Source organism: Narcine bancroftii, unplaced genomic scaffold (assembly GCF_036971445.1).
Source record: "Narcine bancroftii isolate sNarBan1 unplaced genomic scaffold, sNarBan1.hap1 Scaffold_552, whole genome shotgun sequence".
In the NCBI taxonomy this organism is placed as follows: Eukaryota; Metazoa; Chordata; class Chondrichthyes; order Torpediniformes; family Narcinidae; genus Narcine; species Narcine bancroftii.
This window is the reverse complement of record NW_027212089.1, coordinates 36,988-53,504: the sequence shown is the minus strand read 5'-3', so window position 1 is coordinate 53,504 and position 16,517 is coordinate 36,988. Positions and strand designations below refer to the sequence as shown.

The following is a 16,517-nucleotide window of genomic DNA, read 5'->3' as shown; positions in this document are numbered from 1 at the left end:
CCTCTGTTCTTCAAGGGGACCAATTTTGTCCCTTACTATCTTTTTGTTCTTTATATTCCCGTGGAAACCCTTAGAATTTTCACCTTGTCTGCGAAAGCAACCTCGTCTTCTTTTAGTCTTCCTGCTTTCTTACTTGACGTTTCTCTTGCATTTTTGTAACCTAACTACAGAAAAGATATCAATGGGCACCATGTTGCCTATGCCTGCTGTATGCCTCTCTCTTCTTCTGAACCAGATCCCCAATATTGCTGGAGATATAAAAATTAAATGTTTTTTTTCTTCCTCAACCTGATGTTTTTCCTCATTTGATTTCCAATTCCTAATTTGAAATTGAAGTTATTATTCTGACTTACACTTCCCAGTTCAGACATTTCTTTGCACAAGCAGCATAAAATCCAGCTGCTGATCTTTTTCAATTTCCTCACTTATGCCAAATTGCAGCGCCAAACGAATGAAAATTAGATGGTTGGCACATTTGTTCGCTGGCTTCAATTAACTCTGCCTCTTTGACTTTCTCATTTGTGTATGTAATTTCAGTTTCCGTCAGTCACTTTCATAACTAATGTTATTTTTTTTTAAATGCAGTACCTGTGATTTTAAACTGGAAACGCAGGAGATTTTGGAATTTGGAGCAATAAACAATCTGCTGAAGGAACTCAGCTGGTCAAGCAGCGTCAGTGGAAGAAAAAGAACGGTCAATGTTTGAGGCCAGAGCCCTTCATCAAGACCAGCTGAATCTCAGCCTTGATGAAGGTTTCTGACCCAAAGCATTGCCAGTTCTTTTTCTCCCATTGGTGCTGCTCGACCCACATCGTTCAACAAGCAGAATGTTCATTTTTTTTGTGATTTTAAACTCATTTATCTCATGGACGTCATTCTTGATTAAGCTCATTTGTGGCTTGTGACCTTTAAGCCTATCTTATCATTTAAGAAATGAAAAAGAAAATTAAATCTAAGCATTTATAATCGTTTAGTTTTTGATACATCTTTTAGTTATTTTGAAATACTAACTTTGGCCAAATATAGTAGGAGCTATCTGCACCACAGTAGAACAATAAAAATTGAGTGGTCAGCTGGCATAATTAGATGAAAGAACTTGTATTTTGCTGGAGGTCTACAGTGTTTGTGTGAAGTATGGTTACCACATGCCTGATTGTATACATGTTATTCATTAGCGTATCACAAGATGATGATGGTATTAAGACGAGCACTTGATTTGGATTAAAGTGAGGGACAATTGTGCAGTGTCAACCTCACTCTCTCTTCCCAATTCCCATCTGGATCCAGTGGCAGGACAAAAGTCGAGATGGCTGGAGATGGGACTAGGTGCAGTGGATGACCAGGAGATCTTCTGTGTCTTGTCGAGCTCTTCACATTCCATGTTGCTTGCAGAGACCGCCTTCTTGACCTTTGTACCTTCCATTGGTTTCGTCCACTCAGTCCGCGGGAGTCTGCCTTCACATGTTGGGATAGATTCCCTATCTCAACGATGGCTCACTCTGTGTGCGCGGCAGCCGCGCAGTAGGCCCGCGCACTCGCAGCCCACCTTGGGCCCAGAGTTGCAAGATGTACTGACTTAGCCCGCTGCACCACCGGCACTCTCAACTGGTGGCGGAGGCCCAGCAGGAGGCAGATCCCAGCCCAGAGGGCAGCAGCGCTGGGTCAGGTGGCATGGGGCCGCTGGAACCAGGACGATCGCCACTGTCAGCCCCCCACGACGCTTGCAGAGACTGCCTTCTTGACCATTCGATCTTCCATTGGTCTCATCTGCTCAGTCCGCTGGACTCACCAAGGGCTCACTCGGTGTGTTCGGCAGCCACGCAGTAGGCCTGCGCACTCAGGCGCGGAGCCGCAAGGCACACCAGTCCAACCTGCCACACCGCTGGCACCTGGCTCATTAGAGTATGTATAAGATGAAGCCATCTTTAAAGGAACTCCTCAAGTAAGTGAAATGTTTTTTCCTCATGCTATTCAAGGTTCCACCCTTCACCTGAGTTTGAACAGAATTTTGCTTTCAATTTCATTGGTAAAAATATTTGTATAATCTTTGATCTTCACGAGAAACACTCATCAAAGTGGCAAGATAAATACTACTTCTACCAAAAAAAAATTAAAACAAAAATTATTTTCAAACTGAAATTGATGGTCGAAGCCCTTGAATGCCTTGGTTAACAATCATTTTCAGGCTTAATTTTAGTTATTTAAAATGTTCACTTATTTTCCACACCTCATCTTCATATTACATCTGTATAATACAAATTCCTCAAGATTACAAGCATAAACATATTTACTGACATCCTCACATTGTGACAAATGACACCAGAAGGTTTTTGTGCCAGTTTTTTACGCTCTACTAAATTAGCTCTCTTCCTTGCCCCTGGCCCAGACAGCTTGGATGAAGTCCAGAAATTTCCCATTTCAAAATTATTCACTCAATCACTTATCTCCAAAGCACAGCATCATAAGCCACATTTTCATTAAAGCTTTTGATCATTTTTTTTTTAAAGTTGTTTTGATATAAAGGTTTAAATAAACATACAAAATGGTGACCTATTTCAATTCCAGTTTTGCACATACAAATCCAAAATAGATAAAATCGCCGCTGAAATTAAAAATGTACACTACATCTGGCTGCATGGAAAAGCATAAAAACCAGGTGAACGTTTTAGCAGAACCAAAATATGAATTACATTATACAGTGTGGTTAAAGATTGTAATTGATTCAACATCCTGGTTCCTGGAGTTGTCATCATACAATCTTCCACTTGCCATGTCTACATGGCCATTTTTGTCCATTTACACCAACTACTGTTTACATGCATTAGGATTATATCCTCTTGTGCTTGTCTAAATGCCTCTTTAATAGAGTAACTTTTGTCTTGCAGTGCATTCCAGTTATTAACCGCCTTCTGTCTTTTTATAAAAATTTAATCTCTCAGATCTCCTTTAAAACTCTTTCCTTTCACACAAACTTCTCCTGTCTGGTTTTTGATACCCATACCATGGGGATAAAGATTTGACAGTCCTCTCTATCTATGCCCTTTATAATCTTGTATACAGGTCACCAGCCTATTTTGCTCCAAGGAAAACAAACACAGCCCATCAAATCTCTCCCCACTAAATCCAAGCTAGATTCAGGTGAATCTCCTCTGCAGTCTCTCTAGCGCCATCCTTTTCTTATTGTGTAGTTTACATCCGGTACCGCACGGATGGCAGTCTCTTCAATCTGAGGCGCCTGCAAGCTCACACCAAGACACAAGAGAAACTTGTCCGTGAACTACTCTTTGCAGATGATGCCGCTTTAGTTGCCCATTCAGAGCCAGCTCTTCAGCGCTTGACGTCCTGCTTTGCGGAAACTGCCAAAATGTTTGGCCTGGAAGTCAGCCTGAAGAAAACTGAGGTCCTCCATCAGCCAGCTCCCCACCATGACTACCAGCCCCCCCACATCTCCATCGGGCACACAAAACTCAAAACGGTCAACCAGTTTACCTATCTCGGCTGCACCATTTCATCAGATGCAAGGATCGACAATGAGATAGACAACAGACTCGCCAAGGCAAATAGCGCCTTTGGAAGACTACACAAAAGAGTCTGGAAAAACAACCAACTGAAAAACCTCACAAAGATAAGCGTATACAGAGCCGTTGTCATACCCACACTCCTGTTCGGCTCCGAATCATGGGTCCTCTACCGGCACCACCTACGGCTCCTAGAACGCTTCCACCAGCGTTGTCTCCGCTCCATCCTCAACATCCATTGGAGCGCTCACACCCCTAACGTCGAGGTACTCGAGATGGCAGAGGTCGACAGCATCGAGTCCACGCTGCTGAAGATCCAGCTGCGCTGGATGGGTCACGTCTCCAGAATGGAGGACCATCGCCTTCCCAAGATCGTATTATATGGCGAGCTCTCCACTGGCCACCGTGACAGAGGTGCACCAAAGAAAAGGTACAAGGACTGCCTAAAGAAATCTCTTGGTGCCTGCCACATTGACCACCGCCAGTGGGCTGATAACGCCTCAAACCGTGCATCTTGGCGCCTCACAGTTTGGCGGGCAGCAGCCTCCTTTGAAGAAGACCGCAGAGCCCACCTCACTGACAAAAGGCAAAGGAGGAAAAACCCAACACCCAACCCCAACCAACCAATTTTCCCTTGCAACCGCTGCAATCGTGTCTGCCTGTCCCGCATCGGACTGGTCAGCCACAAACGAGCCTGCAGCTGACGTGGACTTTTTACCCCCTCCATAAATCTTCGTCCGCGAAGCCAAGCCAAAGAAAAAAGAGAAAAAAAAAAAAAAAGTGACCAGAACTGTAACTGTGCCCTAGCTAGTATTTCAGAGTTGCAACGTAGCATCCCAACTCTTATATTTTATGGCCTGAGCTATGGAGACAAACATGCTATATGCTTTCTTTAGTGTCCTGTTGGCATACGTTGCCACTTTCAAATGCTACAGCATATTTATGATGTTAAAAACCCGGTTATAGATTACTAATATAATAAACATCGGATAAAATTTCTCAATTTGAGGATGAAAGGAAAGAAAACGTGTAAATATGATCATTAGTGAGAAGAACAGCAATTGACAGTTTATCCAAAATGTTTGCATCTATCAAGCACTTTATATCATGGGTATGGGACCATAACGTGAAGCGATGTGGAATAAAATATTTGATGAAGCTTCATTCTAAATCCTATGACTGAGTGGTTCTTCTATATTGCATGTTGATAAAATGTGCCTTTTTAATAGGAGCTATTAACAATGATTTATTGCAGTGTTGTACTAAAATGCTACTACAATGGCATTATTCAAACTGCAAACTGCTGTTTAAATGGTTTCTGTAAAATAATCCTGCTCATTAGAATGAATGTGGGATTCAGGAATACTCAGCAGCAAGATCAAAGATTTAATTTTTAGGTGTGGAAGCATGCAACAATGAGGTACAAAAAAAGTTTAAAAAAATAAAGTGATTAATTTGTTTTATTTTGTTCCAGACATCCAAGGGTGCACATAAAAACAGCACTTGTGGATGCCCATCTATATTGCTTGAAGAAATGGGTTCTGGATTTCCTTGTGGAAAACAAGTAAGAAATTGTACCATTATTTATCAAGAAGCTCTTGAATCCTCTGGAAAAACTTGTTAGAAATTTCCCTAGCATTCAATAATAGTAGCAAGCTATGAATTCTTACTGATGAGGATCAGGAACAGGAAAGAGTTTCAAATTATAACCAAAATTTTGAATCCTTTACAAGGCAAATATCAGGCACAAAATGTGAAAAATATTGCATTCCTTTACTGCAGATAAATCCAAGACTGTTAAAAAATATATATTTTGCTGGATGGCAGAGGCCTCATGAGAGCTAAAGGAAAAACATGCGTTTCACTATCTCATGCAATTCCAAAGTGCTTCACAGCTGAAGTGTAGCCAGTGTTTTAATGTAAAAGTGTGTCGAGAACAGATATTTTGCTGTGATACAAGTGGTAGTTTGTTCCACCTTAAGACGACAAGACCATAAGAAATAGGAGCAGAAATAGACTGTTCATCCCATTGAGTCTTCCCCACCATTTAACCATAAGCTGTTCAATTTTCCAACAGCCCCACTGCCCAGCCTTCTCTCAATAACCTTTAATACCCATACTAATCAAGAACCTATCAATCTCTGTCTTAAATACACCCAATGACATGGTCTCCACAACTGCCTGTACCAACAAATTCCACAGATTTACCACCCTCTGGCTAAATAAATTCCTCTGCATTTCTGTTTAGGCAGATGCCCTTCAATCCTGAAGTTGTGTCATCTTGACCTAGACTCTCCCACCATGAGAAACAACCTTTCTATCTACTCTGTCCATGCCTTTCATCATTTCAATAAGACCCCCCCCCCCCCCCCCCCCACCAATCTCCTAGATTCCAATGAATAAAATCCAAGAGCTGTTAAATGTTCTTCATATGATGACCCTTCCATTCCTGGAATCATCCTTGTGAACCTCCTCTATACTCTCTCCAATGTCAGAGCATCCTTTCTTAAACGAGCAGCCCAAAACTGCTCACAATACTCCAAGTGATGACTTACCGCTGCCTTACAAAGCCTCGACATCATATCCCTGCTCTTATATTCTATTCCTATTGAAATGAATTCCTCTTCAAATGCTGTGCAGAAGTTATGAATACTTTAGGGTCAAATCCTTGTGCAGCTGACCTTTCCCTCCATCCCTGAATTTAGTATGAGGTCTGGATCATTCTGTATGTTGCTGAGGCTAGGGCCTGAAAACACTTTATATCTGGTCCCTCAGCTTTGTGCCAAATATTTAGTGTACCTCCATTTAGTTGAATAGTGTTTAAAAAAAATTAGGCGTACAGCCTATGACCCCATTCTGCCAATTGACCTGCAACCTTGGTACGTTTTGAACAGTGGGATAAAACTGGAGCATCCAGAGGAAGTCCAGTCACCACGGTCCCAATCGCTGGCTCTATAACAGCATTGCACTAACTGCTACACTAACTATGCAGCCCACTATTCTGAATATATTATTTATTGTTTTATTTCTTAAAAATTTAATTTTATTCCCATGTTTCCAAATGTCCCTGCTCATCATTTGACAGCAAGGATAGAGAGAGCTGAACTGTGATTCCCACTTACTGCTGACTCACTGTTAATTATAATGAACTTATTTGTGACTACTGGGCCAGTGCAGACATTGCCCATAAGTTGGAGACCAGGACAGCATCCTCTGGGCCACTTTCCTGTACAGTGTTCAATGTTTTTTGCATTCCTCTTTAAAGCTAAATTACAATAGTGAAATATAGTGTATTTTAGACAAGGCAATCCTTTGATTAATTTTGAGCTTTGTCCCTCCCATTTTGTGACATTCAAATTTCCACATAGCACTTGGAGAACTAAATGAAAAGAAGTGAAAATAGTTTCTAAATAAACATCAAAATTGCTCAAAGACTAAACAAGTCAGGTGACATCTATAGAAAAAGAGAAAGTTCAGAATTTGGGTTGAAGACTGTTCCTCAGAACCTGTTGTGTAAACTTTTTCCTCAGATGCTGCCTGATCTACTGAATTTTGGAGCATTTTGTGGTTTTTTTTTTAATTTCAGATTTCCAGTGACTGCAGTGGTTTGACTTTTTCGAAAATAATTTCTGTTGGTTTCATAAAATATTCCAAACAGAAAAAAAAAACTCTTTCATTAATAGTTCGATGATGAATTTCCTAGATTGGTTAAATATTCCCATGATCTCCTTGGATAATTAGAAGAGCCTATTTCACAGAAGAAAATAGTTGCTGCTATTTTCTCATGACAATCTGGAAAGTCTCCGGGACCTGACAGGTTTCCAGTGGAGTTTTTCAAATTGTTTTCTCATTTGCTCTCGTCTCACTGAGGTTTGGTGTTATCCGACCATAAGATACCAGATTAATTTAGTGAAGCCTGTATATCGCTTATAGTGAAAAAAGGTAAAGATACTCCTCCTATAGACCAATTTCTTTAATGAATATTGATGTTAAGACTATTGCTAAGGTTTTGGCCAATAGGATAGAGAATATTTTACCATTAATTATTTCTAAAGATCAGATAGGTTTTATTAAAAATCGTTACTCATTTTTAATATACATCACATTGAATATTCTGCACTTGCCCTCTGGTGAAGCTCCTGAATGTTTTCTTTCACTAGATGCAGAAAAGGTGTTTGATTAGGTAGAATGGTTATATTTGCTCACAATCTTAAAAAAATATAACTTTGGTCCTACTTTCATTACATGGATTAAATTATTGTAATCATGGCCTATTGCTTCAATTCTTACTAACTTATAACAGTCACAACCTTTTAACCTTCAACGAAGCATTTGTCAAGGATCTCCTTTAAGTCCATTACTTTTTGATTTGACTATTGAGCCACTAGTGATTGCGTTTCAAGAATGTAGGATATTAAAGGGATATGGAGGAAGGGAATTGAACATAAAGTTTATCTTTACACAAATGATCTTTTACTTTTCATTTCAAGACCTGATACCTCCTTAAACCCGCCTCCCATGATGTCATTCCTTTCACAATTTAGTAAGTTTTCAGGTTATAGATTAAATTTATCTAAAAGTGAACTTCCTTTGAACACACCTACATTATTGTATGCTAGTTTTCCTTTTAAGATTATTAGAAATCAATTCACTTTACAGTTATAAAGAATCATAAACATTTTAAGGAAAAATGTTCTTACTTTGTTAAAGCAAGTGACAGTCTTTAACATAATGGTTACCTTTGTTATATCTTTGGTTGGCTGTATTAATTCCATTAAAATGAATATTTTACCCAACTTTTTATATCTTCTTTCAATCAATACCAATTTTTATCCATAAATTCTTTTTTGATTCACTTGATTCAACTATAGTGTCTTATATGGGCAAGGGTCAGCACCCTCGTTTAAATAAAGTACATCTGCAAAAATCTAAAAGAAATGGAGGTTTGGCATTACCTAATTTCAGATTTTATTATTGGGCTGTCAATATAAGTTATCTTATGTTTTGGTCACATTTTTATAATTGTGTTAACCATCTATTATTGAGTTGAATCCTGCTTTAGTAAAATCCAATTTAGCACTTCTGGGATCTTCACTTCCTTTTCTTTCAATTAAATTAATTGATAATCCTATTGTTAAGCATTCTGTAAGAATATGGGTACAGTTTAGAAAACATTTTGGATTTCACAGTTTTTCTCTTTCAAGTCCTATTTTATCTAAGCATTTTATCAACCTTCTTTACATGACTTTGCCTTTCAGAGGGGGTATTCAATGTTTAAAAGATCTTTTTATTGATAACAGCTTTTTATCATTCAAACAACTCTGAGAAGTTTAATTTCCCAACACTCATTTCTTTAGATATTTGCAAATTAGGCATTTTCTTCAATCTCAGATTTCTGATTTCTCTGGAACTCCTGATATAAACTTTGTGGATGTGTTTTTTAGTTTGCAGCCTTGTCGTAAAGGTTTAATATCTATTATTTATGATGTTACTATGTTTAAGTCTGTCTCATTATTTAAAATTAAAAATGCCTGGGAACAGGATTTAAACCTTTCAGTATCATTTTAATTTTTTAATTCATCAAAAACTCATAGTTATGTGCTCATCATTTTTTACTACAATTTAAAGTTGTACAGATATCCAAAGCTAAATTATCTTGTTTTTAATCCAGATATAAATTCTTGCTGTGATAAATATAAGAGAGGAGAGGCTTCTTTAATTCATATGTTATGGACTTGCCCTAGTCTCGAAAAATACTGGAGAGATTACTTCCATATTTTATCTTGAATTCTTCACGTAAATTTAGAACTGAATCCTTTGGTTGCTCTTTTTGGTAACAGTGGGAAAAGATGACGTTCTTTTGACTTTGATTAAATGTCGAACTCTTTCCTTTGCTTCTCTTTTGGCTAGACATGTGATATAACTTAGAAGGAAGGATGCCATCCTGCCCACTCATACTCAATGGCTGAGAGACATTATGTCATGTTTAAACGTAGAAAAGATTCGTTATTCAATTAATAATTCAGATATAAGATTTCAAATGCTGTGGGGGCCATTTATAAGTCATTTTCTTAGTCTTTATTATAATTGACCTTTTTTCTCTCTGTTTATCGTACAAAGTTAATAAAATAAGGATAGGGGTTTGAATTCTTCTTTAATCGGGATAAAAAATATTAATATGTTTATGAATTGTGGATGTCTTTTATGTATTCTGTATCTTTTTTTAATATTTTAATCTATTATTTACATAGCACTCCACAATTGCCTTTTATACTTTTATGTTTCTACTGCTTTATAATCAAAATCAAAAAAAATATTTTAAAAAGTAAGAATCTCTTTTTCTCATGGCTTATTTGATAAAGTCTATAATGGCATTGTCTTTCTCGCTCTCAGTCTCTCTCTCTCCCTGGAGTATACTTTTACTGATATTTATGAAATATCTCTAAGTGTTACTGCTCATGTTTTTTTTTTAATTTATTTGCCCAGAGCACTTAACCAATTACATCCTCATCATTTTAAAGATCAAGAATACTTGTTTAAGCCTAGGGTTTCTCACTCTTAAAAGTAAATGTGAAATTAATTCAGTTATGCCATGACCAATGTTTCCCAAGAGATTCTTCCCTATGAAATCACTACTTAATCTTATTGCACATTTAAAATAGAGAGTTCAGGTTTGGTTCCATGAAATTTTGCTCCAAGAAACCATGAATATTAAAACCATCATCGGGTAAAATGTGGCCAGATTATTTTGTAGAAATCTATATCATTAGGAGAATCATCTGTCAGTTTTAGATTTGCCACTTGAAAGGAAAGGATTGTAACAAATTTTCAGTTTACAGCAGAATTATGTATTATGTGATATCCTTCTCTTGTCCTTGTATCTTGCATATTGTTTGCACTGAGCTTGTACTTTAATAATTTGAACAACAAGCAAAGCTCGCTCTTATCAATGGGTCTGCCCTTCTTGAGTGATCTTCATAATTACTTGATTCTATATCCTTCAGTCCTTTCTTTCTCCAGAAATTCATGTGGCAACTCTTTTATTGTGTACATTCAGGATTATGGAATGAAGATATTGCTAGTTCCAAAGAGTTTGTAAGGATATTTGACTGCCTGAACCCTTTCCCAAATAAACATAATAAAAATGAAATTATATAGCCACCAGAACTGTAGAGTTGAAACAGAACACAAGAGAATATTGTGATTTTTTTTTTTTATTAAAGTTTTTTTTTAAACATGTATACTATTTTCTCAAACAAGTTTACTTAGGCCTACAAAAGGGTTCTGTTTCTTTGAATATATCCAGTAAGGTATTTTTCCAAGTTTTCTTTGCGCTGTTAATGTAAAATTGTACAGAAATAAACGTAACTATACAAATGTTTATATAAATTTCAAGATTTTAGTAACAATAAAAGCAGTCAGAATGAAATATCTCTTTAATAAAACCTAACATACGGTATGCAGATGGCCAATAGGTATTCATGGTCTAAACTCAAACCCCTCTTTGAAATATTTTATATCTTAAAATGCATCTTTCAGGCAGCTGGACTATCTGGAACAGTGTCTGATATTGCCAGGCTTTTCTGAGCTGAATGGGCATGCCAAAGAACCCAAGCGGCAGTTGTGACAAAGGGACACTCAAGGAAATAGTTGAGTCTGGAAGTTACTTTAATGTAAATTTAGCAGGGCGATGTATTAAGCACAAATTTACATGGACATATTAAAAAAAAAAACATGTATGAAGGCTTTGTGAATCCTTCTACTTCCCTCATAATAATGGTCCAAAGTAGACTAAATTGTCTTGAGAAGCATATACAGTAAATGTCATAAAATGAGGTCTGCTCAGGGATTGGGTTGGTTCTGATTTTCCAGATTCTCAGGCTGTACATCTGTGGCTTTTATGCAATGCACGTTAAAGTAGAGAGTGGTTGAGAAGTCTGGATTCTCAGATGGTCTAGATTTGATCCAGTTTTGAGGCGAGTTTTCAAGAAGTCCAAATTCTCAGGTGGTCTAGATTTCTGGAATCTGGATTTTTGGTCTCCTACTGTACATTATTGTTAGATGCCCATATGTACTAACATATGCACTCATGCTATTAAGTGCTAAGAATTGAAAATCTATTCCTGTGAGAGATTGAAATGAGCATTTGGTGTTAATTTGCTTGTCTCTGAGCCATAAGTTTTGGAGTCATCCAGTTAATGTCTAATCCAAACTGAATTTGCTTGTCTCCTTTGGAGCACTGGAAATTGTGCAAATCTCCTTATTCTTTTGCAACACAGAGACAAGAAACTAAGGAGAGGAGACCAGCAGGATTTTTATATTGGAGTGCATAGAAGAAACCTGGCAGACGACTAATGTTATCAGAGAAAGAACATGGAAACAACAGAGCAGCTAGTTTAGTAATTATAAATTAAATGATAGGAGAATATTCACATTCACACAGGTTGGGAAACTCAGCAGTGTTGTTGTTTGCCAGGGCAGGAAATTTGACCCTATCTTGAAATTGATCAATGCAGAGTACTTGAATATTATCCAGCACACTTCAACTTGTGTTTGAATGTTATTCAGGTCCCTTTGCAGGATTTGAATATAAAAGTTAGGATATCATTCATAGGACATTGGTGAGACCATGCTCAGACATTACTGAACTGAGACCAACAATGGACAGGTTATCTTAAGAGGAAAGTTGGACAAGCAAGGCAAGATTCAAGTCCACTGGAGTTTATAAACCTTGAAACATCTTGCATCCCAAGGCGCATTGGATTTGAAGACAGTGCTTCCTTTTTTAATTCAGAGAATCAAGACAAAGATTTTTTTTCTCAACATTTCATGGGCTTTGGAAACTACTTCCTGAAAGGACAGTGAAAGAGATTCCTTGACTATTTTCATAAGATGCTTGATAAGCAATGGGGTAAAAGATTACTATGAGTAGAGGAAGATAGAATTTAGGTTAAATAAAGATAATCATTCTCCTCCTGCACCAGGACTGCAGGTTTGTTGTTTCATTTCCTGAAAAGGTACAAAGAGATTTGAATGCTGTACAGAAAACGTTCCTACTTTTGGCTCTATAAAACGGAAGGTATCAGTGATAAAATGGATGGAGAAGGTTGGGCTTCGTACACTTCCACATCTTTCGAACTTTGACACCACAACCTTTGGCCTTCATGCAACATATGACTTCACTCAAATGAAAACTTTCCTCGACATTCCCATTAATATCGCTTTGCCAAGTCACAGAAGTGTCATTCTGAGTCAAATCCTGTTTTTGTGCCAAAGGTTGTCACTCTCCCTTCACCTCCAGAAATAAGTTTTATTGTCCACTTTTAGAGCATGGCTGCAAAAAGATAGTGTCGATTTCTGGTATTCAATCAACATGCAAATCATTGTCCATTATGTTCAAATCTCTCTGGTTTTTCCCCAACAATTGTCAATAGAGGTTGCAAATATCACAATCCTCCTTGTTTTAAGTCCACTTTATAGCTTTTAAAACCTCTCCTGTGTATCTTTCCTCGAGGAAGATGCCCTAAAATAGCATAGGAATTCCACCACTGGATCATCAGACCAATGAACTTCCTTGTTCCACTGACTTTTTTTCCTCCAGAGATCTTCTCTCCCCAGCCTCCAGCCTCCTGTTCTCCCATCTACATAGAGCCCAAGTTCCACATCATGACTGAAATGGTAGATGTGTCATTTCATCCAGATCTTGTCCCATGGAACTTGCTTCTCCCTTCGTTGACATCTGTTTTTTTTTCCTTCCTTTATCTTCACAGATGTTTCCTTTATGCTGGTCTACCCCCAATTCTCTGCAATGATTTCTTAATTTTCCTAGTTTTGCTGTAACATTATTCATCTGAAATGTTAACTCTGTTTCTTTACAAGTGCAACATGACCTTTTACTAAGAGCTTTCAATATTTATGACAGTCTTAATCCAATTGTTTGCTCCTGATGAGTGTGTCCATGAATACTAGAAAAGAATTGTTTTGCTCCTCTATGTCAGTCCACATTAATCTTGATATGATCCCTTTAGGTCAATAACACTTGACTATTTCCTGATGCAAAAAAAATTTGTATTCTTGTATGTTATTAATACTATATTTTGTGTTTGGATTTCTCAGGATAAATAAATACTTGAAAATTTAGAAGTAGGTTGCCACATGCACCCTCAGGCCTGTTGTACTAATCATTCACCTTCAAGCCTGTTGTGATTGCCTTAGTTAGGCCAGCACAATGCTATTACAGTCCCAGTGAATGGGGTTTGAATCCAGTGCTGTATGTAAGGAGTTTGTTCATTCTCCCCGCCTGTGTGGGTTTCCTCCAGGTATTCTGGTTTCTTCCAACCCTTCAAAATCGAATGGAGTTTGTAGGTTAATTGGTATATTTGGGCAGCAGTGGCTCGTGGGCCAAAAGGGCTTGTTACCGTGCTGTATTGCTAAATTTAAACTTTAATAAAAAAGAAACAGGTTGATCCTGCACTCCAAATCCACTGCTGAGCAGATGCTGGTGAAAGAATTTCAGGCAGTATTACTGCAAGTTATGAGAAAATGGCTGGGACTAGCTCTTACTGAAAGAAATTTGTTACTTATAATCATTATCCCATTGCTTTACATGGGACAGCTCAAAGACGGGATATTATGTATGGAAGCTTTACATGGATCAGCTTATGTTATAATTCAGTAAAAACACAATGCTGGAGAAACTCAGCAGGTCAAATAGCATACTTTATATAGCAAAGATAAAGATACATAACTGTTATGTCTCTGTGTTACGTGGAAGGCTTCTTAAATAACTTAGAGATGCTAGATTCAAATAACAGAAGCGACTTAACTTACTGATGTCTTCCATCATCTCAGGAAACCACACACACACACACACACACACACACACACACACACACACACACACACACACACAGAGTGGTGCGCTACTGTTACTACAGTGAAAAGGGTATATTCTTACACGGTTACAAAATAGTTCACATTATCCTGACTATATAACATCCCTCCTTCTCAAGATAAAGAAAAATCACTTTCTTTCCAGAGTAACTTAAGTAACCAAATTTGTACTCTAGTTTATTTACACAACTATTTTTAAATAGTTCTTTTCGATATCACACTGCCGGCAGTATGTTCCTTCCCCATCTTGTGGGTTTGGCTGTGACCTTTGGGCTCTGTGTTTACTAGTACATGTGTAGGTGATGTAGCTTGTTGTGCTTCACCTGACAACTGCTGTGTTGATGTTTCGGTATTAATAGTTGTGGTCTCTTCACTTGATATTGGTGTTGCAGGCTTTGCTGGTATTAAAGCTTTCTGCTTCATCAGATCTTGTGTCAGTCGGATGTGAATTCTGTTCCTCCTCAGCTGATTGCCAGAGTTTGTCTCGACAACATATGATCTTGGTATCTCAGCTTCTCTGATGACCTTTGCTGGAGTCCATGTTTTCAACATGGGCTCTTGAATATGCATGTGCAGCTGCCCTCTGAAGCGTTCTGGCAATGTTTGTGCATTCTTGTTATAATGCTGGTGTCCTTCTTCTTGCGTGTCAGCCTGTCTTCTTCTGGAGGGTGTATTTTGCTTGGAAGAATTGTTTTATATTTCCTGCCATTTAGAAGTTCTACTGGGACTTCATGTCAGCCCTTAAAGGTGTTGGATAGTGACCCCTTTTTATTGCTTGATTTAAGTCTTTATGGTCCAGACATATTCTCAAGCGGCCATTTGATTTTTCTTTGACCACTATTGAATTTACCCAGTCAGTCAGCTGAATCACGTTGGCTACAACTTTCATCCTTTCCATGTCCTTTATTTCTTGCTCCAGCTTCTTCTGAAGCTCTCGTGGGACTTTCCTTGGAGCCTGGATGACTGGTTTGCAGCTTGGATCTATGGCGATGTGATATTCAATGCCTTCAAAGCATCCAACTGAATCATTCCGGGTACATGCTCATGAACTCAGCCTTGTTTGTTACTGGAGGTCAGTTCTCCAATAGTGTCTCCGTTGATTCTTTTGGCTATCTTCTTCATTTTGATCTCATAATTGATAAAGATTAATTGCAACTCCTGGCAGCTATCCAGACCTAGAATTGCTGGTCCGTCTGCATCTACCACATAGAGTGCACAGAGGATTTTCTTTCCCTCTTGGCAGCCATTGATCTTAGCTCTCCCTAGCTGCTTGAACATGGGTCCACCATAGGCCGTTAATGTGTGACATTTGCTGTTTCCAATGGATACCCTTTTATAATGTTCTCTGGGAACAACTGGCGGTAGAGTCTGAGTGGAAGGACGTTGCTTTGTGATCTAGTATCCAACTTCACCTTCAGGTTAAATATTATAGGCTTGTTCTGGATTGTCCTCTGTATTGGGATTCTTGTGCGCAGCTCAATTCCTTCTTTCATCTCACCCATCATCTCATGAAGGTTTTTGGATTCTATGTCCAGAATCTGGATGTTGGAGAAGGGCTCAAGGTTTGAGGGGCTCAAACCCAAAGTGTCAGCTATGTATTTTTATCTAAAGTACATTGTTTGACCTGCTGAGTTTCTCCAGCATTGTGTTTTTACTTCAACCATGGTGTCTGCACACTTTGGTGTTTTACTTTCCTTACCTATCTTATAATTTCTTGTGTGTAATTGAAGTAGGCCAGTATACCATGAGAAAACACACTAACCTTGAAGATCACTTTTATTCATTTCTAATGCAAATGTTTTTTTTTTCTTCAAAGGTCTTTCACTTCAATCCGAGGTGAATTGATTCCATATCTAGTGCGAAAGCAGTTTGCTTCTCCTAATACTGCTCAACTTTCTAAAGATGATGTCAATGAAGATCTGAAGATAACCCCAAAACCTAAGGGTGAGTTTTGTAGACATTCCTCAAGGGACAGAACTGAATTGTATTTCTAAACATGCATCAAAATGTAAATAGTAACAGGTTTTGCAATTTATTTAAATTTTTGTTTCTGAAAATAAGATGAGATAACAACACTGCAAGGGATTATTTTCATTTTAAAGATTG

General features: G+C 38.0%; 1 protein-coding gene across 1 annotated transcript in view; it reads left to right on the top strand.

Annotated features, from left to right (window-relative positions):
* Positions 1–4,992: 4,992 nt before the first annotated feature.
* LOC138750988 (translation initiation factor eIF2B subunit gamma-like) overlaps positions 4,993–16,517 on the top strand; it is a gene marked incomplete at its 5' end in the record, with an annotated part of 42,551 nt that continues 31,026 nt past the window's right edge. The window contains 2 exons of the mRNA XM_069913081.1: positions 4,993–5,082; positions 16,228–16,355. Coding sequence (XP_069769182.1) covers positions 4,993–5,082; positions 16,228–16,355 — 218 coding nt within the window. The remainder of the gene's footprint in view (positions 5,083–16,227; positions 16,356–16,517) is intronic.